This window comes from Xenopus tropicalis, chromosome 6, assembly GCF_000004195.4.
Source record: "Xenopus tropicalis strain Nigerian chromosome 6, UCB_Xtro_10.0, whole genome shotgun sequence".
In the NCBI taxonomy this organism is placed as follows: Eukaryota; Metazoa; Chordata; class Amphibia; order Anura; family Pipidae; genus Xenopus; species Xenopus tropicalis.
The window spans coordinates 101360876-101388395 of NC_030682.2; the positions used below are offsets into that span (position 1 = coordinate 101360876).

The window sequence follows — 27520 nt, forward strand, 5'->3', positions numbered from 1 at the left end:
TTGATTCACACTCTAAAATGCACAGACAGGAAGAAGCAAATAATGTGTATTCTTGAAATGCTCCGAGAAAATATAATACTGCTCAGTGAGACCGTTTCAGATGATGTCTGGGAAGATGAAAGCCTTACTGGGCGAGAACTGGTGAGATAACAAAATTTTGTTTATTGCAAGAATGCTGTTTCCACTAATTGCCTAACTGGGAATTACTGCATTATTTTCTCAGTAAAGGGCTTTGTCTTTTTGCTGCTTGGATTAGTTGACCGGCTATTATGCCGTAATTCTAACGGCATATAACTTATTAAGCTTAGGTTAAAAAAAAGATGCACAGAAAGCATTTGTTTGTGAAAGGCCTATCCAGCAGTGCATGTTGCCATGGAAACCGCTGAAGGCAAATAAAAAAGACAGTGTCGATGTCAATAACACCTTTATCTGAAAGATTCTCTTAAAGGTTAGGCATGGACAGGAAATAAATGCTGATCTTAATTATGCAGTTTTTGACAGTAAACTATATATTTTAACTTCATGTGTAATTCCAGCCTTACAAAACTGTGTGCTTTTTTTTGTTTATTATTTTTTTTTTCTTCTCTTTCTAGAGACATAATCTTCTTTCCATCTTGGATACACTTGGGGATGCTATATTGTATCATAAAAATAACAATAGTTCTGAGCAACCCAGCTCTTCTCTTATGAGTCACAGAATGGCATTTATCAGCATCTCGCTTTTTACAATGCGCCTGCTGCAAAGCATTCTCCCTGTGGAAAAGGTGAGAGAAGAACAAAGAGCTTGAAAGGCAGAGTCATTTTAGGCCTCTTTCTCAACATTGTTTGCCTAGCTGTAGCAGTGCTCATCTCTTGACTGCAGATTAATGCCTAAGAACCACTGTGACACTAGACCTTATGCTGCTGAAAATTGGCTTATCACTGTCACAGCCTTCCCCATGTGCAATGTAGAGAGAAACAAGTCAAGAAGCAAGGCTCTTCTCAGACTGGCTCCCTTCAGGACAGTAATGTTGATGTGTACTTTTACCTGGTTATATAAGCGAGTCAAGCCAAGTCATATGGTTCAATTAGCGACATACAATGCTGCTTGCTGACATTTGCCCATGCTTCTTTTACAGAATAAACTACTTTCTTATAGGAATCTGTTTAGGGACAGACCCCAGAGGGTATTTTGAATCTCAGTCTGAGCATTACTTAGGACCAAGCAGATTAGGATCATGTGTGTTTGTAAATGTGGCCAGTGATAACATCAGCCCATATATAGGATAAGTAACTGATATCCAAGCCTGAGCTCTTCATTCCAGGTCTGGTCCTGTTGTTACCAGTTTAGCATTCCATGTGTGTAGCCAACTTCTGCCCATTCGGATTACAGACCAAGCAGGTCTAGTACTAGGGCTAGAATCCAAAGCTACACCCGCTCAAGATGAAATAACTTTCCAAGAGTCAGCAATAAAAAGTCATACATTTAGTTACATTTTACAGTTATATTTTATTTATATAGCACCACTGTTCCCCATAGTGCCTTTACAGGGTTAAGGGATAAATACACAAGGCCAAATGGTTTACATATACAGAAAAACATTTCACCAGAATTGAGTCACAGTTACACTGGATCTTGTTAGGAGACAATAGGGGAAGGCCCTGTCCACTAAGAGGCATATGTATAGAAATATATCACTGTATTTCTATAGCTGTAGGGCCATAATCTTTAAATGCTTAATCTCCTTACTTTGTTAATTTAATTAAGTCTTTGAATATTCCACAAAAGCCAATGGGCAATAGAAGTTGCAACAATCAAAACATCATGTGTTCATCAACCTAAGGCTATTGATTATACATCAGAATCTTCCTTAAAGCTGACCAGGTGGCATACAGAAGACAATCTTTTGTCAGTTAGCTAACATATCTATCCTTGCTCCGTGTTGTCTATTGTTGTTTATAACTACCCATACTACAGTGAAGAATTTCAAAGGAAGGTGAAATTCTACATTGAAATGTAGCAGATAAGACTTAATATTATGATATGTATAATGTTATGTGGTGAAACAGAAATAGCAAGTAGTTTGATAGAAACCTGACCTTCTGAATAAATACTAGTGCATATAATTTATTTAGTAAATAATGTACCCCCAGTTGTAAAATATAAGGATGTTATAAATCACAAAGGAGTCCCATGACCATATAAAAGCAAAAGCCTCCGACCTCATGCTTTTATACAGGTCATGGAACTCCTTGGTGACCTATAATATCTTCATATTTTACAAAAGGGGGGTACTTTTTTTGTTATAATACACAAGTATACTTTAGAGAATATTCATGGATATTGTGTATCATATTATAAGTTACCTTTTACAGAATCATATCAAATAAGAATATACAACTTGGTAAAAATTGCCCATTTACATCTCTTCCCTTGAGCTGCTATGGCTGTCAGGACTTCATAGACTCAATTTTAAGCAATTCACTTTTTGAAAAATGATTTATTTTTTCTCTGTAATAATGAAAAAGTACCTTGTATTAGGTCCTAACTAAGATACCATTGACCCTTATTGGAGGCAAAACAATCATATTGGGTTTAATATTTAAATGATTTTTCATAGACTTAAGGAGATCCAAATTATGGAAAGACTTTTTTCTGGAAAACCCCAGACCCAGAGCATTCTGGATAATAGGTCCCATGCCTGTATTTATATGATAGTGTTTTACATATATTTTTATAGATACCTGCAATGTTTGGGGTATAGTTTAAGTGGTATTTCTTTACATCTTGAGATAGAAATATGTGTAAGAGCGTCTATTAAAAGTTTTCGAAAACATAATGGCAGTCATTTTTAATGACTTTGTGGCTTTGGCAAAACATACTGTGGCAAAGTTGTGGGAAGAAAGACAAAGAGAGAGGGTAGTAAGGTGAACACTTTTGTAATTAATTGTCATGTTACATAGAAAAGACAGTTAAAACATTTTTTTACAAAGTAGAAAAAAAAATTGTCATAGTTTTTATAATAGGAGAACAAAGTAATATAATAAAATAAATTGTAGCAAAACAGAAGGTTAAAACTAATTTAATTGCATTGAGAAGGATATTTAGAATTGTATTTACATGATAATCATCCATGAACATGTTGAAAAACACCATTTGTGTAAATAGATATTTTGCAAGTAATGTTTTCAAAAAGTATATTTTACCGAAATAAAGCATCTGTTTTTAATGTTTATGGATGCATAAAGTGTAGCTGCACAGAAGTTTCCAGCCACAGAATCTTGCAGAATTAGAAGCATTCTACTGCCCTCTGCTTGTTCTACAGCTGTATGCAGTCAGCTGGTTTTGCTTGCCTGTTATAGAGCATGAAAACAAAACAATGGCCATAAAAACCTTTATGTCTATTCAGTTCTTTTTCTTAAAACATTTTGCCCCCGTCCGTAAATCACATCTGGTGCAGTACAGGTCAAAATGCTTCTTCTACTTTTTGTAACTATTAAAGCATAGTATTTTAATACTGCCTCTTGTATAGTGGGTTTATATTTGCTGCGTGTTTACATTTGATCCAAAACCAAAGGGGTTAATGCACAACAGTTGAGTTTTGAAGAGCAGGCAAAAAATCCTCATGTGAAAGGATTGAGCTTTACTCTAGTGATTTAAAAATAATGAGGACAGAATGGATTGGTTGATATTCAGCTCATATTCACAGTCATTGAAAATACATGCTGTGCTAAGCACATTAAGTCACAAAAGTGACTCCCTTTAGTGAGTTTGATTTCTTAAGACATTACAGCACAGCTAAGAATTATAATCGGCATAGACTCTATTCAGTAGGAGGCTGAAAAACTTACTGAACAAGCTTCTCAAATTGGTCCTTTAGGGAACTGTGTTGGGCACATTGATGGCAAGGTTTTATTTCTTTCTTGCTATGAAATATTTTTTTTTTTTTTACTGTTAAAATGTAACTGTAAAAAATGTTGGTTTTGGTGTTAAATCAGGGAATTGACACATATACAATTGTAGTTATTTTTAAAACCTTAAATATATTGAAAAATTGTATTTATTTTTTGTTGTTCTTTGATTTCTTAAGGCAAATGATGTTCTGCCAGAGAGCTTGATGAATGCTTTGTTTCTTATATCTCTCGACCTGCCGTTTCGCATGGCATATCCTAGCGTTCATGAATCTGTTATATCTTTTATGGAGCAGCTGAATTCTGAGCACTGTGGCATTTATAAACAATCCTCAGAGACCGCATATTCAATTGAATGTGCGACAACTTTTATGTTGTATTCCAGGAAAGAGGTATGTACTGGGATTATTATTATTTGGATGATTTTTTTATATGTTTGTACTTTTATTCTGTTCTCTTTGCCAGAATTAAAGTAAAAGGGTCAACAGACAAAAAGGCTGATGCCTAATATTTCATGTTTGTCTTTGTCTGTGTATGTGGAGAGGGGATTTTTATTAACCAAAGGTGTGTTACTATCTATAGTGGGTAAATTGTTGTGGATCTGTGGGCCTGTGGCTCTTTTGGTGGGTCAATTACTGTGCCTTCTGGCGGACAAAAAAAAGGGGGACCCTGGGCCTACGGAATTAGAACAAGTGTCTTCTCTGTGCAATCTTGTTTTTGTTAAGCCAAATACCAAAACCAATTAGATTCAGTTTTGATGCAACAATAAATCTGTTCTATTTTAATATTACACCCAAGCATTAAATGTGATGCAATTTGGAATTTAACTACTTTTATCCTAGAATGCCCATGATCTGTGGTTTTCTGTAATTTGGATCTCCATACCTTGTCTACTTAAAAAACATTTAAATTAAATAAACCCAATAGGATTGTTTTGCCTACTATAAAGATTAATTATATTTATGTTGGGTTCAAGTACAAGTACTTTAAAAGCAAATAATTATTGAATTAAAATGGAATCTATGGGAGTTAGCCTTGCTGGAATTGAGAGCTTTTTGCATAATGGATCCTTTACCTGTAATTGATACATACATAACCATTGTTTAGTAAAACCCTAATGTCACCATACTGGTGAGGTGCTAGTTCAATAATGCATACAGACCCTTCCATTTTTTTTGTCACTGGCCCTTTAAATCGGTTACTGTACATTGTGTGGGATATGTTCCTTCCCTATACATCCCAAAATTCTGGACTGAAGCTGAAGCAAGTGAGGATTAATACATTCATGGCACAATCCAGCCAAGAATGGAATGTTGGTTTGCAGGTTTCCCACTACATTTATCATTTATTGGGGTTGATTCACTAAAGTGCGATAGTGGTTATCGCATGATTTTTTGCATTAAAAAGCACGCAATAAATAACGGCTGATTCGTCCAAGTAATTTTGCATGCGTTAAATCGCACGCTACTGCAATGAGTAATTTTTAACGCATTGTTTCAATTTGCGCGTAGAAATAATCCTAACACTTGATTCAAAAACACATATGAAGCGTTAAACGCGCTAAAAATCACATTAGTCTGTGCGAAGATTAACACCTACTTGGGGCAGGCGGTAGTTTGTGGTTTGTGAGCTTTTGGCAACACAACATGGACTTTGCAGTGGGATTTTTTCAAGTATGTGTTGGCCCTAGAGTAATGCAGCCTCCAGTTTTCAGGGAAATGGTAATTATCAGAACAGTATTTTTCCGAAAGTAATAGTTACGTGCGTAAAATCACGCGCTAATATAGTACACGGCGAAATATATTGCGTGCGACAGAAAATAATGCTTGCGGCAGAAAATAACGCAAGAAAAACGCTCATCGTGAGTTAAATAACACAAAGAGCATTGCGTCTAAATTTTGACGCCTTTCCTTTTAGTGAATCGCGCGTTGTCGCAAAAAATAAGAGGCGATAACATGTTTAACATATGCTATAAATACCGTTCGTTTTAACGCACTTTAGTGAATCAACCCCATTGTGTTTAACAAGCTGCAAATGTATTCTAATGTTTGTACATCAGGATACACAGACTTTGTTTTTGTGTGACTTTGCTAAATATATACAGCCATTGTCTGAAAAGGTGTGTTCCGCAAAAATGACTTCATACAGTATAATATTGTTTATTAATTCTAATTTTAAAATCATGATTATCCTACATATTGTATCAAATTTTAGGTTTAGTGAACAAAAAAAGTCACATTTGGATTTGGCAAGTGTTCAGATAGGGGTACCTGAACTTTTCCAACATGAAGTCTACATTTGGTGAAGTTCAAATAAAGATTAACGCCTCAGCAGGATTGTTTGGATGTCATTTTATAGTACAGCCACATTTTTTAAAATCTGTATAATGAGGAGCTCTTTGTGGACAGTGGTCTCTTGTTGCAATCTAGTGCTTACAAGCCCTACACAGTAGGAAGTACAGGAAGCCACAGCCCTGCAGTCACCAAGCAAAGACAGGCTTCAGTTCCCTATCAAGTCAGCCTAGCTGCTGACTACAGTACAGTGTACTGAAATTTGGGCAACCATTGCAGGTTTGGGATGGATGTGGGTTGGACTGGAAACAAACACTTTTCCTCTGCTCCCAAATATAACAGTGAACATAAAATGTGCAGTATGTAATTAATCTTTTTTTGCATGTTAACAGAACCCAACACGTTCCATGCATGTTGCATGCATTTTTTCAATGGCAGAATCAAGCCAATACTTGTAATATTAAACCCACATTAATGGTTAACAGACCATTTTTAATTGATAATTGTCACTGTATGTATCCAATATTAATATTAGGGATGCACCAAATCCAGGATTCGGTTTGAGATTTGACCAAGATTCAGCCTTTTTCAGCAGGATTTGGATTCTAACTATATTACAAACCCTTGACTGTGTGTGTGCCATACCCTGCCTGTCCTATGCTGCCTATGTGTGCTATACTCTGCCTGCTTATGTGTGCCCTACTCTTTCTGCCTGTGCTGTCTGTGTGTGCCATACTCTGCCTGCCCTATGTTGCCTGTGTGTGCCATACTCTGCCGGCCTTATCCTGCCTGTGTGTGCCATACTCTGCCTGCCCTGTGTTGCCTGTGTGTGCCATACTCTGCCTGCCTTATGCTGCCTGTGGGAGGTGAAACTGGCAGGAGTTTTTTAGCATTTGGAAATATTTGTTAGGGGGTCCCTAAGGTGTGTAATTATGCTTTGGGGAGTTCTATCCAGAGGGCATGAGGAGGCATATAGATGTTAAGGTGTGGCTTAATATGACTTTATAAACTTCTTTTGTGTATGAGTGATGGGAGATTTCCCTGCAGTGAGCACTATTTTGGTGTGTAATCACCATTAATGTGGGTATGGTTATAAAACTACTTGTGCTAATATGGGTATGATTTTAAATGGTTTTGGTTTTAAAAAGGGAGTGGTCAAATCTGTCTTTCATTATCAGTCCTTGACTTCTTAGGCCATGCCTTCCAACTGTCTTGAATTTATCGGGAAAAGTCCCATATTTCCCTTTGATCTCCTGCACTGAATGCTAAAAAAGATGCAAACATAATTAAAAAGTAGCTTTTGGCAGAGAGCCCAGAAATCTTAACAAGCTATACCTGCACTTAGGCAAATGCCACACATAGCGTATGGAGCGTATTTTAGGCAAGCCGAAAAACGCTTGCCAAGAATACACTCCATACGCTCAAAAATACCCCTACCTGTGCCTGCACCCGAATGAATGAAATACATTTGGGTGCAGGCACATGTAGCCAATATCCTCTGACAATATGAAGTCTCAGATATGGGCTACATGTGCCTGCACCCGAGTGTATTCCATTCATTGGGGTGCAGGCACAAGGTAGGCTGAATTTACAGTAGCGGGGTGTATTCTCGGAAAGTGTTTTTAGGCTTGCCGAGAATACACCCGTGGGGCAATAGCTTAAGGCTGATGTCAGACGAGGCGTAGGGCGGATATTTTCGGCAAGTGGAAAAATGCTTGCTGAAAATTCCGCCCTATGCTTCCTACTTGTGCCTGCACCCAAATGAATGGAATACGCTCGGGTGCAGGCACATACATGGAAATACGCATAAAAACAAAAAAAAAAATGTGCCTGCACCCGAGCGTATTCCATTTATTCAGGTGCAGGCCTAAATCCAATTGATGCATAATCACGTAGTTGCCTCTAGGTGTCACCAGTGATTTATTTAAATTCCATAGAGTTATAGTTCAAATAAAAGCATAATCCTTTTCGTTAATAGCAAGCCGTGACATTCACCTTGTTAGAAAAAACATTAAATATTTAACATTATCCGCTACCTTCTGTAATTGTTCATTTATTTTTATCAGGGGAAAAAGGATTTTATAGAATTGGTGGAGCTGGCGGAAAAGGCCCTTTCTAGCCTTCCTTTCCATAAACATTTTCCTTTGGTTCAGAAATTCATTCAGATTTGCTCAGACATGTAAGTATTCTGTGCTCAGTGGAACCTGTTATACAGACCATAACACTAGCAATGCCATTTCCTTCATTTCAGAATGGTTTGCATTTTTGCTGTAATAAAAAAAAAAGTGCTTTGTTCCTGGTGTTCACTTTCTAGGGTAAAATATGTTTTCCAGTTGCAACCAGCAGATGTCAGGCTATACCAGCTGAATTAGAAATTTACTTGGTTTAGCCATGAGAGTTATTCTGTGTTTTCTGTTGGTCATGTGTTTAAACTACTTTGTATTTGTTTTTATTAATAAATATATAGGGTTATAATAGGTGTTATTATATGGGTTAGTTAGATGATTAACCTGTAAAGAAGCATGCTAGGTTGACTACTGCTGCATTGTTTTAAAAGTCAGAATCAGCAGTGCAGAAAGAGACATGCTGCTTTCAATAACAATTTTATTACTAACAGATAACTTCAAAACCATTGACAATTTTAAATGAATTAAAATTTAAAACATATTGAGATCTGCATTTTTGTAATCAGGCAAGCTTTTATTTTTGGGTAGTTATCCTCTGTAAAGGAGACATATAGTATAACTAAAAAACCCTCAAATCTCTGGCTTTACTTTGGGCTCAAAATTAATATTATGTAACCCACTTTTTAGACAGTGCTGCTACTTGCTATAACTTTGGCGCTAACAGGAGCCCTGTCTAACTTCTATCTACTACCCAGGGCTGTTGGTCACCTCTTTCCAAGAGGGAGGTCCCAGGCTGAAAACCTGCTAAGCATGGAAGCTTATCCCCTTTCATATCTTTACCCACCACCCGGTGGCTGTAACGCGAACTGCAGGGAAACTCCCTGTTAACTGACATCCCAGACCACTCAATGTGTCCCATTAACCAATACCACCCTGGGTGCCTGTCCTAGGGGTGTCCATCTCAAGGGGCCCTAATTTAGAGATCCCTACAATTATATTATTAATATAATAATAGCCCTTTAGCAGGGAACATCTGTGTCCTATCTTCTTTTCTGCTGATTCACTGCACATGGTCTGTCCTGCTGTCAGTTACTGAACTTAGGGATGGACTCACAATATACTGTATATATAGGATATAAATGTCACAATATAGGGCTGATTAGTAATTAACACAGATGATTACCGCATGGCAGCTCTGAAACCAGTGAATCAGACTTTAATCATCAGCCTGTTAGGATCAGCTTATATGACAGACAAACATCATTTTCTTTGCTTGATAATTTCCGATGACCCCTAAGCGTAGCTTTGCAACAGCTGCTCAGAGCACACAACAGAACAGAAATGTCCAGTATGTCCATTATGGTCACCCCCTGTGACAACTTTAAAGAACTGGATTATTACTACTATAGAGATGTTGGGCCTTTAGGCTGGTTCAATAAGTCCATTGTATAAAATATGGTATGTCTAGCCATATTCAATTTTAGGGTTTAGTTCTCCTTTAAGGAAAGAAGTCACAGCATTCACCACTTCTTTACGGTGCAGTCCCTTGTTTATTGAGCCAGTTATGCCACACAGAACCGGTATTTGCAGCCAGGTACTGACTGGGGTTGTGCTCCCTAAATTCTTGCAGTTCTGGACATTCTTGCTTTTTACTCAATTTGTCTCCCTTAAGTTAATTTTTATTTTAAAGATTGAATTTGCATGTCTCTTTTCCTTCAACAGTTTTAAGTCTGCACAAAGTTCTCCTGTTCTACTAGAGGAGAGTCAAAAAGTTCTGCTTTGCTTGATGTCTCATTGGATGCCATTAGTAAAAGCAGAGGCTTATAAAACAAACTTAGAAATTGTTAAGGTAAGAACATATAATGATTTGTACATTTTAAACTAGCATTTCTTTTTTTTTTTTTTTTAATCTATTATAAACATTCTAGGTTGAAGGCCACATTGTGTGTGTGTGGCACAAAAATATGGTTGAAGGTCATTGTGATAGGGTTTAGATTTGGTTAAGGTGAGCTGAATTTAGAGTTAGTACAGATATCCATTATTCTGAAACCTGTTATCCAGAAAGATCCAAATTATAGGAAGGCCATCTTCCATAGACTGCATTTTAATATAATCTAAAGTGATTTCCTTTTTCTCAGTTATAATAAAACTGTACTTTGTACTTTGTCCCAACTATTATATATTTAATCTTTATTGGAGGCAAAACATTCCTATTGGATTTAAATGATATATTTTAAATAATGATTTTTTAAAGTTGAAGGAAAGTCATTTTGCCATTTTACTGCCAAAAGATTTGCCACATTAGTGCCACCTAGAACTATATATTTATTCTACAGAAACTATACCATACCTGAGTAAACAGCTGTAGAAGTTTTCTCTGTTTGTTTAAGACAGCAGCTGCCATTTTAAGTATCTTCCTGTCGGCAGTCTAGTCGTTATAGCTGAGATCACACATTCCTAAGGGAGGGGAGGGGGAGCAGGAGAGAGAAGAGAACTGCACAGACTCTGGCAACAGGAATTAAGGATGTTTCTGAGAGAGGAAGTCAAACACTGGAACATCATGTTTACAAAAAAAAGAGACAAGAAATCCTGTGTTTCTTTTGATAGAGGACTCAGTGCAGCATTACTGTAAATGATTATGGCTGTATTTGCATAGACCTTTCTGATAAAGCTTACTTTAAGTTTTTACCTTTCCTCCTCCTTTAAGGTATTGAGATGCAAATCATGGAAAGATCCCTTATGCACAATAAACCCCAGTTCCTATACATTCTGGAAAACAGGTCCCATATTTGTAGTTATATAGCTCATACTCTATGAGACATATTAATACATGGTTCTAAAGCAGATCTGCCTGTTTTAGCCCTTGAAAGGCTTCCCTTTTAAAAAATAACTTAAACGTGAGTTAAAAGAAGGCTTGTAAGACATGTAGAGTACTAAAAAAATGTCCAAATTGTGAAGGAGACATATCTTATACTATGTATCTCATATATTGGGTCAAAGTTTTGTAATATGTTTATTATAGATTCACCTAGATCAGTGCTGTCCAACTTCTGCGGTGCCGAGGGCCGGAATTTCTCGCGCATACATGGTGGAGGGCCGCTAATGGAAGCCACTCCCCCCTTTTAAACCACACCCACTTCAAACCACACCAATTTTATCACAATGGTGGTAGTGCAGCAAAAACCCAAATGCTTGGTCCTCACTGCAGGGATATCAACCATCATTCATATGTTAAAGAATTATATTATGTCATATTAAGACACACCCTAAAATCCATATGACTTCTCCTCCCCTGTGGATAGCACAGCAACCCCCAGTACATAATTACACACCTTAGGGACCATTTACTGGCTATTTCCAACTGCTAACAAACTCCCAGAACAAACCCCTGCCAGGTTCACCTCCCACAGGCAGCATAGGGTAGAAAGAGTATGACACACACAGGCAGCACTCTGCCTGCCCTACGCTACCTGTGTGTGCCATACTCTGCCTGCCCTATGCTGCCTGTGTGTGCCATACTCTGCTCTACGCTACCTGTGTGTGCCATACTCTGCCTGCCCCATGATGCCTGTGTCTGCCATATGCTGCCTGGGTGTGCCATACTCTGCCTGCCCTATGATGCCTGTGTCTGCCATATGCTGCCTGTGTGTGCCATACTCTGCCCTACCCTGCCTGTGCGTGCCATACTCTGCCCTACCCTGCCTGTGCGTGCCATACTCTGCCCTACCCTGCCTGTGCGTGCCATACTCTGCCCTACCCTGCCTGTGCGTGCCATACTCTGCCCTACCCTGCCTGTGCATGCCATACTCTGCCCTACCCTGCCTGTGTGTGCCATACTCTGCCCTACCCTGCCTGTGTGTGCCATACTCTGCCCTACCCTGCCTGTGTGTGCCATACCCTCCCTGCCCCATGCTGCCTATGTGCCATACTCTGCCTACCCTATGCTGCCTGTGTGTGTGCCATACCCTCCCTGCCCTATGCTGTCTATGTGCCATACTCTGCCTACCCTGTGCTGCCTACACACAGGCCTGAGGTGTGAACAGGAGAACAATATGGGTGATTACAGCCTGAGCCTGAGGTGTGAACACTGCAGGGGGTGAACAATGCATAGATTAAAAGGTGTGAACAACACAGGGGATTACATGTTTAAACAATACAGAGGGATTACAGCCTGAATCTGAGGTGAGAACCATTCAGGGGGGCAGTTAATCTCAGTACTGATACCATTTAAAGCTTATACAAGAGTAAACCATCAAAGCAGCCAGACAGGTGGGGGGATGCGGCCCGCGGGCCGCCAGTTGGACAGCACTGACCTAGATCAATTAATCAGCAGGCAACACTTACTGGTCACATCGCTCGACATCTTATTGGTTGCTATGGCTTACTTGATATAGCACCTGGCCAAACTTTTTTGCCTTTTATTTCTTAGTGTTAGCCTATGGCCCTTCTGTTGTAGATATGTCCGTTTAGGGGAAGCAGATTCTGCATTCAGGGCTTTTATTGCTCATTTAAATAAAGTGCCAATGATGTACATCAAGGGGCAGATTTATTAAAATGTGAGTTTAGAGCTTGGTACATAAAAACTCACACAAGTTCTATTCATTCCTATGGGATTTTTAGAAGTGTATTTATCAATGAAAGATAGAACTTACCATTTGATAAATTCACTTCTAAAAGTCCCATAGGAATGAATAGAATGTGTGTGTGTTTTTATGTATTATGCTCTAAACTCACATTTTGATAAATCTGCCCCCAAGATACAGTCCATATATAATAAAAGGTGCTAGGTTTACCCAGGTTCGGTAACCCTTAGCAACAAATAAGGTGTCTATAAAAATGGGTGAGTAATAAATGCCTCCTGCTGATTGGTATCTAACAGTTACTGGACCTGGGCACACTGGCAGGCCAGTTTATCAAAATTTGAGATGGAGAAAAAAATGGCAGCAATAAATAAATAAATAACATCAGCAAATAACTGCATTTTTTTTCAAGCTTATTTAAGAAAAAACTTTATCTTATCCTGTGAGTCAGAGTTAGGAACAGCCTGAAACAGGATCCCTAATGTTATGCTCGGAGACCTGTCTGACTTTATTATTGCATCCCTACAAATACAGGTATGGGATACCTTATCCGGAAACCCATTATCCAGAAAGCTCTGAATTACGGAAAGCCCGTCTCCAATAGACTCAATTTTAATCAAATAATTCAGAATTTTAAAACTGATTTCCTTTTTCTCTGTAATAATAAAACAGTACCTTGTACTTGATCCAAACTAAGATGTAATCAATCCTTATTGGATGTAAAACAATCCTATAGTCCTAGACTTAAGGTATGGAGATCCAAATTACAGAAAGACCCCTTATCTGTAATACCCTTGGTCCCAAGCATTTTGGATAATGGGTCCTATACCTGTACTGGAAGGCAGATTGCATTAGCTGATGGAGAGATTGGTGCCAAAGATGTATTTTCTTCCATTTAGAGGTCAGGACTTGTATGGCTGTCAGAAAGCAAACATAACTGTGGAGAACTGAAACTCTGGAAGCTGGGGATTATCCCATTTCTGACAATGTATGATATAGGTTCACACCACCTTCCAAAATAATTTGTCCTCAGTGTTGTAGTAAATATGCTAAATGGTAATCCTTACTCCTCTGTAATTTTTCCTTTTCTTGTTTTACCAACAATCGATCTTGCTTCTAGATCTTCTTATAAGAGACAATTAAAGGACTTGTTTGTAGACACTGAGCAAATTTGCACCTGGGAATTAGCGCAGGGAGCAAATTGGATTCTTGCTTTAATTTTTCTACCTGGATCTGGTTTAAATATTCTAATTATTGGTTGCTAGTGCTACTGCTCAGGAACAGATTTGCCAAATGTTGTTAAATGATCAGTATCTGATCAGTTTTGAAGCAGATTAATGAGAGAATTGGAGCTTTCCAAGCATGATTTATTTGTTTTTTTGGCCATGAACTTATGAAAGTAAACCTATACATATCACCCTTACACCCTCCTTGTTTCTCATTGTGCTTCGGCTGTTTGTTTTTTTTATATCTTCTTCTTCTTCTTTTTTTTTTTTTTTTTTTTACCAGGCCTTGAAATGTATTTTTTCAGATCCTATTGTTGTTCTGTTACTGATCCCTGACACATCCAGGCTTCTTTGTGTAGACATTTGTTACTTACTTCCTTATTAATTTATTGATTAACATTTTTTAGGATTCCTTGGGAATTCATAACGTCACCAAGCCTGTATCATCAGTATGTCAAGGTATACATTTCCTCCTCCACTCAAAGGTGCTATATGAAATATCTACATTTGGATTGCAAGAATCAAACAGTGAGGTATGAAGTGATGTTTCTGAATGATTTCCTTCTGATCCTAATAATAAATGGAAAAACTTAATTGCTTCCGCCATCACCCATTTACTACCAATTTTTTTTTCTACCTCTGAAGATATGTACTGCAGCAAAGACAATTCTCTCATATTTACTTCAAGGACGCCTTGTCATGGAAAATCATACTTGGAATACCTTAATTGAATCGATTTGTCCAGTAATACCAGTTTTACAGGTACAGTTTTTATTTCTTTTTGTCTTCTGATATTATTTTTATTTCATTATTTTTTTTATGATCGTGTTTTGTTTTGTGTTTCCCTGCATCCCAAATTTGTTTTCTGAATACATTGAGACCACTCAGTTCTTACAAGGCAGTACAAATGTTAATTGATTTAGTTCCCTGAAAAAGCTTATATTCAGGGCAAAAGAGCTCACATCTGCATTTCCACACATTTTTCATTGAAGTGAAATATAGCTGCAGGAGCAAAGCATGCATGGCCCATGGGACTTTAGCCTAAGCAATAAAATATGTAGATAAATATGTGAACATACAGGCAACATTTTCTAAAGTATTTACATTTGGTCAAGGTTGATTAAATGGTTAAACTGCACTAATCTAATACAGATTATCTGTTATTAGAATATTCAAGATCTGAGGTTTTTTGGATAAGGGTGTCCTTATAATTTGGATTGCCATTTCCTACTAGAAAATCAACTAGAAAATCATTTAACCATTAAATAAACCCAGAAGGAGTGTTTTGATTCTAATAAGGATTAATTATATCTTAGTTGGGATCAAGCACAAGGTACCGCTTCAGTTTATCAGTTTTAAAAATCCGAATTATTTAATTAAAATGTATTCTATGAGAGACAACCTTCCCGTAATTCAGAGCTTTCTGGATAATAGGTTTATGGATAATAGATCCCATACCTGTATTTGTTTACTTATTTAGGGTTTGCTACTATTTTTATAAAAGCAGGCTATTTAAAAGAAAAGGAAAGGTAAAAACTAAGTAAGCTTTATCAGAAAGGTCTATGTAAATACAGCCATAAGCACTCACAGAATGCTGCACTAAGTCCTCTATCAAAAGAAACACAGGATTTCTTGTCTTCTTTTGTGTACACATGTACTTTGGTATCCTTCATTCTGGGGCCCAAGTCTGCACAGCTCTCTCTTCTCTCCCTTCTTCTGACCCCCCCTCCCATAAGAATTCACTCCCCCTCCCATCAGAATGTGTGATCTATGCTACCAGCAGCAGGAAGCTATGGAGACCAAGCTAAAATGGCAGCTGCTATCTAAAACAGCTTCTAGGGCTGTTTACTCAGGTATGGTAAAGCTTTCTGCAGAATAAATATAGCGTTCTAGCTTGCACTATTGTGACTAATCTATTGGCAGTATGGCAGTAAGCAAAAAAAAAAAATGTAATAAATGAAAAGCACACTCGAGAGCGGGCAATTATTATGATTCTTGCTGGTGTGCACAGTGCTGGTACATATTACCAGAAGAGAATGGCAAACTAGGTATGGTCTCAATTATCTCTGCTTGGGACTTGTGACTGTCTTGATCTTTCTTTAATTTGGCATTATGCTTAGAGGATACTTTAAAAATACTTAAATATTAAGAAATACAAATATATGTTGGTTTGCCATGGATATATGCTAGCTAATTAATATCAAGTAAAAAGGACTGTCTATGCATTACATTCTTGAAAAAGCAAGAAATGTTTGCATTTTAGAACATAAGGAAATGTTATTCCTAAATTTTCTGGGTAATTGGTTTCTGGTCAAAAGATCACTTACCTGTAATATTTTGTACTCATGAGTGTAGTCTATAGTAACTGTAGGGATGACCAAGCAAATCTACTGTTCTTCTAAATAAATGACTTTATTTTCTTAAGGGATTTGCAGATACAGAAGAAACCCTAGGTACATCCATCTTAACTTTATGTGAAACATCTGCAAATGATGATGGGATTTTACCTAAAACTGCGAGGATAAGAGCAGCTCTGCGGCAACTTTTTTCTAAAAAACAGGCGTGGGTATATTATTTATATGGATTCAAAGCCACTGTGAACCAATCTATATCAATTAAAGTACAGTTGACACTGAAATGCACCCTTATGAACAGTGCCTATTCTGTACTAATGAGAATAAACTGGAAATGTTTTTTTTTTTTTTGTTTTTTTTTTTTTTGTTTTTTTTTTTGTAGCACCCATAGACAATGTTTGATCTTTGAGAGGGTGCATTTGGCTTGCTTTAACTCTTTTGCTCGTCTTCTGATGATATCTCTATTTTTTTCTGTTAATATGAAAAAATACCTTGATCTAAGCTTGAACAAATGCAGTGTGTTGTTTTTATGAATCTTTCTCTCTCTTAAGTAGCAAAAGTTTAGATACTATGAATTCTATAATTGTTCCTAGGGGATTTACATTTGCACTTTTTGCCATGGTTTTCTTTACCCCCAGTAATAACCAGAAACTCTTTACCTATGCATTTAGGTGCTACAAATACAGGACTACTTATAGCAGTTGCGACAGGCATTTTTTATTGCATCTTTAAAGTGATACTGACACGAAAAAACAACTTTTCAAATTATGAATCTACATAAAAAGTTACCTATATGTCATGTTGATCTTTTTCACTGTTAGGGCTGGTTTTTTATGTAATTGTTGCTTGAAGTTCCTAAACCTGACTGTTTTGCCAACCTGACTGTCCCTTCTCAGCCTGTCAGTTATAGCTTCTAATGCTAACGGCCTACTGCTGCACAAATATGGTGCCCCCTCATAGAAGAAGACGGTGGATCAGATAAGGAATGGAAAAGCATCAGCAAATACTTTTATGGCAAAATTATAAAGCTCATGCAAAGACAATGTTATGATAGATGTAAAAAAGGTTTCATTTCTGTTGTCAGCATCTCGTTAAGTCACCAGATAGTGAATGGGACACCAAAACAGGATGACACAATTTCCCTATTCACTAGCAACATATTTTTAGAGATCTCTGTATATGTCATCTGATATGTCATATGTCAAATGATATGTTAACCTTTTGCTTACTATTTTTATAGAGTCCGCTCTGTGGCCATCAAATGGATAGCAGTACATTTAATGAATGAGGAAGATTCAACCTGCAAGCGACCCCAGATTCTAGGAAGTACTTTGTCTAATGCAGTCTGTTTGTTTATCCTAGAACAGCCACTTGATCTTAAGCTAGATAACAATGAAAAGTCATTTTTTATGGTAAGTATTGACTACTTGCATGGTTAATTGGTAATGTGTTTGCATCTTTCTGTTATGTATTATTTCTCAGTATTTTGCCTTTTTTTGTTAAACTCTTGCCTGTTCTTATGTAGCTGTAAAAACAGTATCTGAGTTACTTTTGTTAAATACAGAATCCTGTAGAAGAATATTAATTATTCATTTTGGGGGTTTTTTTGTATTTGATTTGCAGGAAGACACTGTTCAAAAAGTATGTGAAATATTTCTCTCAGACACAGTGGATTTTGCTCTGCAGAAATCTGCAGCTGAACAGATGTCGGTTATAGCACAGGGTAAGTCAGTGGCATTTCTTACATAACAATTTGAACCATTCTACCACAGTGCAGTCATTGTGTGTCTCGAATGCAAACTCAAAGGCAAAAATACAAACTTTATTTTTGGTAAATCTGCCACTTAGTATTTCTAAAAAATTGCCTACATATATTTTACTGATTTTTAGATGTCTACCTATTAAAGGCTGGAGTATAGTTTTGGTATGTGATAATTTTGGCATTGTGTGTTAATTTTTGGTGTGTTTTTATGACTACCTGTAAGGATCCACCACCGAATATAGTATGTAGGGTCAAATTTAATTATAAAATGCTGTATTCCCCTATTAAATATATTTCTTTTCTTTTAGATGTGAAAATGCATAGTGTTCTTAAAAAGCCGGGTGTAGTGGACAAAATCCTTCATTACTTATATAAATATGTTCAACAAGACGGGAAGGTTTGTTTCATGTTTGCTTATTTGGCATGCTATTCCATCCTACTTGAATCTACCATGCAATCTACCTAGAACTAGAATTTTTGTTTTCTAGTCCTCTTTTAAGCCAGCAATTTACTTTTTTTTTATCTTTACTTTCCTCTGCTTGGCTCCAGCAACCAAATTACTGCTGCTATATAATGTTAACAATTTATTGTTGCTGTTAGTTCTTACTTTCTATTTGGGCCCTCACCTAAATAGGACCAGTTTATCATTAAAAGCACTAACTAGTTGCTACAGTAAATTAGACCTTAGCAACCAGATAGCTGCTAAACGTAATAACAATAACAACAAAATAAAAAATGAGGCCAGCTGCAAGTCTTTCTGACCACTGCATCCTATTAAGAGCAAATTTTATGTAGTACTATTCTTTTAACCATGTTTTTTAGGATTCTTTTTCGTAATACTGTACAATGCTAAAAATAAAATCCATTTTTTTTCATAAACAGGCATTTGAGTGTATGATTCTGCCATGCTTAATGCTTTTACGCAAGATAGTATATGCTGATCCCGGATTTCGACTGACCCTTTCGCAGAAACCTTGCTTCCTACTTACATTATTCCGAGGTACTAGCTCCCAGTCAATTTCAGTTTTTTGCTTTTCTGAATATATTGGGGGGAAATGTAATAAAAGTTGCAAAGAGAAAAACATTTGGGAAAAAGTACGCATTTCGCAGTGTAATATTTAGGGATGCACCAAACCCACTTTTTTGGGTTCAGCTAAACCCACCCCGACGGAATTAATGCTAATTAGGACCGGGAAGTGTTAAAAGTTGCTGCGCGCGCAGCAAAAGTTTTTTCCCCCTACCATTCAACCCTTCTGAATGCTAATTAGCATATGCTAATGTATGCTAATTAAGATTCAGGTTCGGCCGGGGCCGTGGATTCTCTTATGATATGATTTTGTAATTAATTAATTATTTTGTGTGCAGATACTTTTTGCTTTTGGGACAGTGGATTCGACCGAAACCGAAAAAAAAACAAAAAAAGGCTGGATTCGTCCTGAATCCCGAACCGAATCCAGGATTCGGTGCATCCCTAGTAATATTCTTCAGTAGACTGTGCATTGCAAATTTTCATTGCGTGCTTAAAGGCATGCTTGAAGGTGGCATACTCTTTCGGAGCATACAACTTTTTCAGTAAGAAATTTTATTTCATACTGTACACTGCGCGCTGATGTAAACTTCTCAATCTTTCTTGTTGGAAGTGAACAGTTTCTGGGTTCACAAAAGCTAAATTAAAGTCACGCAAAAGAAAATGTGTTTGTGCTGCATTTCACATTGCAAATATTTTTCCCGTTACTGACTTTTAGAATCCCCTAACAGCCCAAAGAACAGAGAACATGTTCTGTGCTGTTTGTGCCAGAATGATGGTGAATGAAGAAGATATTAGCATACCCTTAGAGCTTATTCAGAGAGCACTTCTGTACAGGGTCTTGCTGTACTCTGCCCCCCCACCAGATAAAAAAATAGTGCAGGGAGTCCATACAGGGCTTAATGCATCCTGCTCACTCCATCTCTTTGTGTGTGAATGATGTGCAATTTAGTGTGCTGGAGGTGGGAGCCTTTATGCCTTCCCTAGCCCCTTATGAAAGCAGCGCTGCCTAATGCAGACATCATTGTATTTATGGGATACACACTCTGACCTGTGGAATTGTATTAATGCATAGGTCAGGACAAAAAGTGGAGAAATTATGACTGATTGCACCCCTTTTTGCACTTTACTCCCTGCTTCTCACTTCCTAAATAACCCCTACTCTGTGTACCTTTGCAATGCTGTGTCCTAACAGAGATGACAGATTGATAACTTAGGAGGACATTGTGTTCTCCACCATGTCCTCCCATGGGAGATATCGTTTATAAACACTTGGCAAGTTGGGCAGTAACCGATTGCAAGCAATCAGTGGTTATCTTTTTTAGTCAAATGAGAGTAGAACAATAAAGAAATGATCTGATTGGTTGGGTTTTGCGTAGGTGCAAATTTGGCCAATAAATGATCCTCACTGCATGTCCTCCCATGAGAGTTAAAACAATGTCCTCCTAAGTTATCAATCTGTCACAGATTGCAAAATAGCTAATTTATTAATAGCTAAATTGTTTTGCCAATTGTATTTTACAACCTATTTAAAAACCTTTGCTTTCCACCAGCCTAGAATTTATAGCCACTTTCAACATGTAAACAATTGCATGATTACAAACAGTTGATTTTAATTGCGTTATTTGTCACCCTCTCTTTTCAGTATCTTTGATGATGCAGCAAGAAGTAACTTCACTCACGGAAGCTGCTGCTTTATTGTGTATGCTCCTGTTTGATGAAATATCAAGAATGGACACATGGTAAAATATATTTCTCATGTAGAAATGTATCTTGTACAATATTCTATTAAGTTATTAACATTTTCACATAATTCTTTTAAATGACTTTTTACAACCTATACAGAAAGGTTGCTGATTTAATAATATTAGAATGTTTAACAGCAATGTAAAGGCGATGAAAAGTCCTCCCATTAGGTTTAAGGATTCCCTTTAAAAGAAGTTATTTTGCAATATATATTATTTTTTGTTCTGCCACTCGGAGAGCCCCACCTCTGATGCAGCGGAAATCTAAGTGGTGATGGGCCACTCTTGTCTATTCTGTGCAGCAGAAGCAAATTAGAACAGAGTATCAATGGTGCTTTTTTTTTAATATGTTTCACAATAGTTTCTTTTGGTTCTAGAATACCTAAACTAAGTGAGATGACTTTTTATCTCCTCTAATGTCTAGTGAAGCAGTTTCTTTTTTTTGGCCAAATACCAAATCTTAGTTCCAAACTGTTTCTAAGGGAGCAATTAAACTTGCACAACTTTTCTCACACCAAGTTGTTTTTTATATGTATACACACATCAAACCCTTGAATATTCCTTTAATGTTAACTAAATATTAAATCCTATGGTGAAATTTTCTTTTCTGTGATATTTTTATTTTGATCTTTAGTGGGATTTGGCCTGAACTAAGCAGAGATTTAAAGGAGAAGGAAAGGCATTTTGGCATTTTACTGCCAATATATTTGCCACATTAGTGCCACCTAGAACAATATATTTATTCTGCAGAAACAATTAACATACCTGAGTAAACAGCTTTAGATGCTTTCTCAGTTTGCCTAAGACAGCAGCTGCCATTTTAGGTTGCTTCCTGCCTGCAGCTCTAGATGTTATAGCTGAGATCACACATTCCTAAGGGAGGGGGGAGGGAGTTCTTAGCATTCTGGTGGGAGGGGTAGCAGGAGAGAGGAGAGAACTGCACAGACTCTGGCCTCGGAAATTAAGGATGTTTCTGAGAGAGGAAGTCAGACACTGGAACATCATGTTTACAAAAAAAGAGACAAGAAATAGAGGACTCAGTGCAGCATTACTGTAAATGATTATGGCTGTATTTACATAGACCTTTCTGATAAAGCTTACTTATTTTTTAACTTGTTTGAATAAAAAAACACTTGAATATATTTCAGATATACTGTTTTTTATGGGATACCAAAATGAATTTTGCATTTTATTCAACATTGTGCTTTTCATTAACAAATTTGATAATAACTGTAAAAGAAAAGATCTATTTTGAACTAGGCCTTTCAGAAGTTTACATTTGCAGTCTTTTTTTTTTCAGGTCAGAGGCCATACCTTTTTGCACCCAACCTCCTTTTGGACTTCCTGTCACTGTAGTTAGAAGGTAAGTTTATCTGCATTATATGTCTAGAACAGGTCTTATATAATATAAATATAGCTAAAGCGTTATGATTAGTGATTTCCTTTCAGAATTCCAGATATCAGATCAGTGCTCTAATATTATAGTTCATTTTGTTATAACAGTAAAGCAAAAGGAAATATTTTTTAGCAAGCCATTTTTCAGTTCTGGGGGGCACTTCAAGAAATACTTGTGGGCAATTAATAAACATCAACAGAATACTGGGCCTCTTCTCACACAGGGTCACAGAGTAGAAACCTCTTAATGAGAATAACTAACTATCCTTTAAAAGGGTCACATGTAAAGAGTTATGACCTCAAGACTAGTGAATCCATTACCTGCTCTTTTGTTTATACTTTAGAATTTATGCTGTGCTATGCATTTTGATTTTTATAGGACAAACATTCACATATTTTGTATAAAAGGATTGCTAATTATTATTTTTATCTTGCTATAATCCATTCAGTGTGTTGCCCAGAAGTTTATGTTTGTCATAAAGCCATTTTGTTTTGTTCATTTGTTTTTATGTTTAAAACAAATGAAAAAAAAACCACTAGTAAAGGTGGAAGGTGGGAGTTTGATGAGGTATAGGCTTTAAGTGATGTGATGGTAGAGTACATTATTCCAGTGTGGTCAAGCAATTTGTAACAGGGAAGCTTACAGTCATAGTAGAAGGCACACACTGTAAATTTCTTTCATTACAGTTTACACATTTTGCTGCAGCCTAGTCAACCCATATTTCTTCATACAGGTGAGGAATCAGTTATTCGAAAAGATGTTATCCCGAAAGCTCTGAATTACAGGAAGTCCATCTTCCATAGTCTTCATTTTAATCAAATAATTCATTGATTTCTGTGATAATAAAACAGTTACTTGTACTTGATCCAAACTAAGATATGTATATATATTTTAATATTTATTGGAGGCAAAACAATCCTGTTGGGTTTATTTAATGTCTAAATTATTTTTAATTAGGCATAAGGTATGGAAATCCCTTATCCAGAAAACCCCTGTTCCTGAGCATTCTGGATCACAGGTCCCATACCTGTATTTGTTGGGGCATCATAAAGCCAGGTTGTTTGAACAAGAGGTTAACTGTTGTGAACGAGCTCTAAACAGTTGTTTGGTGAGGCGGGTTTGCAGCCATCCACATTATCAATGCTTTTATGGCGTAGAATAACAATGTTCTGAAGAGAACTTATTCAGCATTGGTTGGGAGTTATCTATTAACCCTAATAGACAGATTTCCACGGAGAGTATCATATAGATGGTGCTTTTGTTTTTTTAACATTTCTTCATAGTTTCATAAGCACCTACACAGTATTCAACAAATGGATATGTTACATTAATATTAAGAAACATAAAATGTACCATCCAGTTGAAATAATTGTTTTATGTGTACACATGACTAATATACAACACTGAAGAGTTGTCTGTTCTAAAAAATTTACAGTGACTTGTGTCTGGGACTGTTTAATAGTTACATAGTTACATAGTTAGTTACATAGTTACATAGGGTTGAAAAAAGACCAGTGTCCATCAAGTTCAACCCATCCAAGTAAACCCAGCACACTTAACCCACACCTACCAATCTATACACTCACATACATAAACTATATATACAACCACTAGTACTAACTGTAGATATTAGTATCACAATAGCCTTGGATATTCTGATTGATCAAGAACTCATCCAGGCCCCTCTTAAAGGCATTAACAGAATCTGCCATTACCACATCACTAGGAAGGGCATTCCATAACCTCACTGCCCTCACCGTGAAAAACCACCTACGCTGCTTCAAATGGAAGCTCCTTTCCTCTAATCTAAAGGGGTGACCTCTGGTGCGCTGATTGTTTTTATGGGAAAAAAGAACATCCCCCAACTGCCTATAATCCCCTCTAATGTACTTGTACAGAGTAATCATGTCCCCTCGCAAGCGCCTCTTTTCCAGAGAAAACAACCCCAACCTTGACAGTCTCACCTCATAGTTTAAATCTTCCATCCCCTTAACCAGTTTAGTTGCACGTCTCTGCACTCTCTCCAGCTCATTAATATCCTTCTTAAGGACTGGAGCCCAAAACTGCACTGCATACTCAAGGTGAGGCCTTACCAGGGACCTATAAAGGGGCAAAATTATGTTCTCATCCCTTGAGTCAATGCCCTTTTTTATATAAGACAGCACTTTATTTGCTTTAGTAGCCACAGAATGACACTGCCTGGCATTAGACAACTTGTTATCAACAAAAACCCCTAGATCCTTCTCCATTAAGGAAACCCCCAACACACTACCATTCAGTAGATAGTTTGCGTTTATATTATTTCTACCAAAGTGCATAACTTTGCACTTATCAACATTGAACCTCATTTTCCAGTTTGCTGCCCAGTTATCTAATTTTGTCAAATCGCTCTGCAAAGCGGCAGCATCCTGCATGGAATTGTAACATGCAAATCTGTAGTATTAGCACCTTGCAAGCAGAAGGAAGAAACCCTCCAAGCTCATAATGATCTTCCAAATAATTCGAAAATGGGTTCAGCACTTTATAAAGTGCACAGAACACTAACATTTTTCTAACTCGATTCCTATGGGTTTCAACACTGTAATATTCTTTATGGGAATCGAGCAAATAGTTTGATAGTGACTGAAGGTTATATTTTTGTTATTAACTTCAATGGATGCTTTGCAGCTAGAGGGATGTAGACTTAAGCCTAAGTAGTGGTACAGTATGTCTGTAAACAGCAGCTAGCAGTTTTTTACTTTAACTGCCTTTTCTTGCCAAGGAGTCCCTTAGGTCTCTATGATCATTAAGTGGTTCTTCCAAGGGAAATTATGATTTTAATAAAATGCATTGGTTAATAGCACTCCTCCAGCAGAATCCTGCATTGAAATCCATTTTTCAAAAGAGCAGAGCTTTTACATTTAATTTTGACATTTTATGTGGGGCTACACATATACTTAATTTTCCTGGTGCCTTTAGCTATGGGACTTGTGCTCTGATAAACTTCAGTCTCTCTTTAGAGCAAGGGCACATGGGGCAGATCATCCTGTAGATAAGTGCACCAGCGTATCTGCAGTACAAAATGCTTCAATGCATAGATATGAGAATAGCACTCAATAGTAAAACAACCATGTCCAACCACAACTCTTCCTGTTACACTGAGTATGAGAAACAATAGCTTATCTGAAAGCAGTTCCATTGTGTAGTGCTGGCTCTTTCGAAAAGCTCAGGATCAGGCTCAAGGACCTGAGATGGCTGCCTGCACACCAATATTACAGCTAAAAAAAATGGTTCAAGAATTAAATGTGTAATGGTAGAATAAATGATTTTCAATATACAGTCTAATTCTGTAATTAAACTATAGCATAAAAATTATGATAGACTTCCTTTAAAGGACATGTAAACTCCACACAAAAAAATTGAATCAGTGAACAGCCTCTTTGAAAACTTTCAATACCTGCCACACTGGTTGTCCAGAGGTTAATAATAAGGCTGGAACATCTCCTTAATCACTTAGATTTCCTTCTCCTCCTGTAACCCACTCGCCCCCCCCCTCGGGAATTTGCTTTGATTCCTGGCTTGCCAGAAATGCTCAGTTGTTCTAAACTCAGATTACTAAACACGCCCTCCAGTCTAGCAGCCAGTAAAGAGATGGCATTGCTGGTTCCCATAGAAACTCAGCTCTAGCTGTCTGCTTCAATTTTTTTCCTGAGCTCAGCTTTACCATTACAGTGCTAAAACAAAGCAGAACTTTTTTCAGAGACAGTCCTGCCTGTGTGAGCCTGTATTCTTGATGAAATGTATGCTGAATAAGGGTGTGTGTGTGTGTGTGTATATGCTGTTTGCAGATTTAAACTGATTATGTATCAGAGGAAAAATGACCACTGGTTGAAAGCTGCTATTTGCTTTAGGAAAATGTGATGGTGCTGGCAAGCGGAGGGGATATATGCAGTACAAATGATGCCATTTGGTTGGGGGAGACATGTCCAACTGATATACATTGTAGGCAAATGTAGGCTTTATATGTCCTTTAAAGGCTATAGCAGATGCAAAGGCAAAAAAATTATGATGAAAATATGGGCTTATGCACTCATATGGCTATTGTAAGGCGATTCCCAGGTTCAGAAGCACTCTGCACACAACGTTACCCTATCCTACTCCTTGTGTACACAACCTGCGACTTTGACTTGTGGGCACTACCTGCTTTCATGCACCATCTGTGAAGTAGCCAGTTTGCATTAACTGATTTAGCAATGTGTTTGATGTAGAGCTGCAGGATGCATAGTACAAAATTGGGGAGAGCTAGCACCGTCCACACTGACTGTATATAAAAATAATGAGAGTGTGGGGGTAACGTGCAACTGAAGTAAAATTATGAAGCAAGATGCATATGAATATAAAATGGTAGTATATTTTATGTTATTTATGTGCTTTTTTTAAGATTCCACCTTCCTGTACTAGTTAGTGCCTATCATGCTGTCAGTCCCTACACGATGGCCTCTTCCTTATCTGCTGAGTGGTTAACCTCGAAGCCAGTGTCAGTTATGCTTCGGATGTCTTGGAATATTTCTTGGCACCAGGGAGTTGATCCGTTCTTAAAAACAGTGGCAAATGAACAAGAAGAAATTGAAAAGTAAGTGGGAACATTTAAATACTATTTGTACACAGAATACATTTGTCTAATAAATGTGAGTTGAAAATTGAAAACACAGATAAAGTTTGCTGCAGTTTTTATTAGTGTCGGCTTTTCCTGGTCACCAGTTTAAATGCATACATATAATTATTTGCTATGGGTTACTGCACCTGGGCACACCTTGTACATTGTATTACCTGTTGGGGTTTGTATGTTATAATTGCAAATATAATTGGTAAGAATATTGTAAAGCAAGTCACAGTTTCCTTCAAAGATACTTACACCCTGGCCTCTGAGACAAAGCTAGGCACCAACCAGATAGTCAATACAAACTGGTTATGTTCTTATTTTCAGGGTTTTTTACACATAAGCGAAGGCAGAGAAGTAGCGTTGTAGTTACATTATATTTTTAGCGAGGTGAGCAAAAACATTGACTAAAGCAAAACAGAAGGGATCTTGGGAAGAAAGTTTTTCAGACTCTGGTCTGTTTTACAAAATTATGAGGTGGAG

The 27520-nt window shown here is 37.3% G+C and overlaps 1 protein-coding gene across 2 annotated transcripts in view; it reads left to right on the forward strand.

Annotated features, from left to right (window-relative positions):
- rttn (rotatin) overlaps positions 1–27520 on the forward strand; it is an 83995-nt gene that overhangs the window by 17227 nt on the left and 39248 nt on the right. For both annotated transcript variants that reach the window (XM_031903768.1, XM_002939620.5), the window contains exons 11-25: positions 26–141; positions 594–764; positions 4071–4283; positions 8249–8361; positions 10031–10157; positions 14522–14647; positions 14760–14876; positions 16540–16676; positions 17709–17880; positions 18092–18191; positions 18539–18627; positions 19113–19230; positions 20903–20999; positions 22303–22365; positions 26819–27010. In XM_031903768.1, coding sequence (XP_031759628.1) covers positions 26–141; positions 594–764; positions 4071–4283; positions 8249–8361; positions 10031–10157; positions 14522–14647; positions 14760–14876; positions 16540–16676; positions 17709–17880; positions 18092–18191; positions 18539–18627; positions 19113–19230; positions 20903–20999; positions 22303–22365; positions 26819–27010 — 1951 coding nt within the window. The remainder of the gene's footprint in view (positions 1–25; positions 142–593; positions 765–4070; positions 4284–8248; positions 8362–10030; positions 10158–14521; positions 14648–14759; positions 14877–16539; positions 16677–17708; positions 17881–18091; positions 18192–18538; positions 18628–19112; positions 19231–20902; positions 21000–22302; positions 22366–26818; positions 27011–27520) is intronic.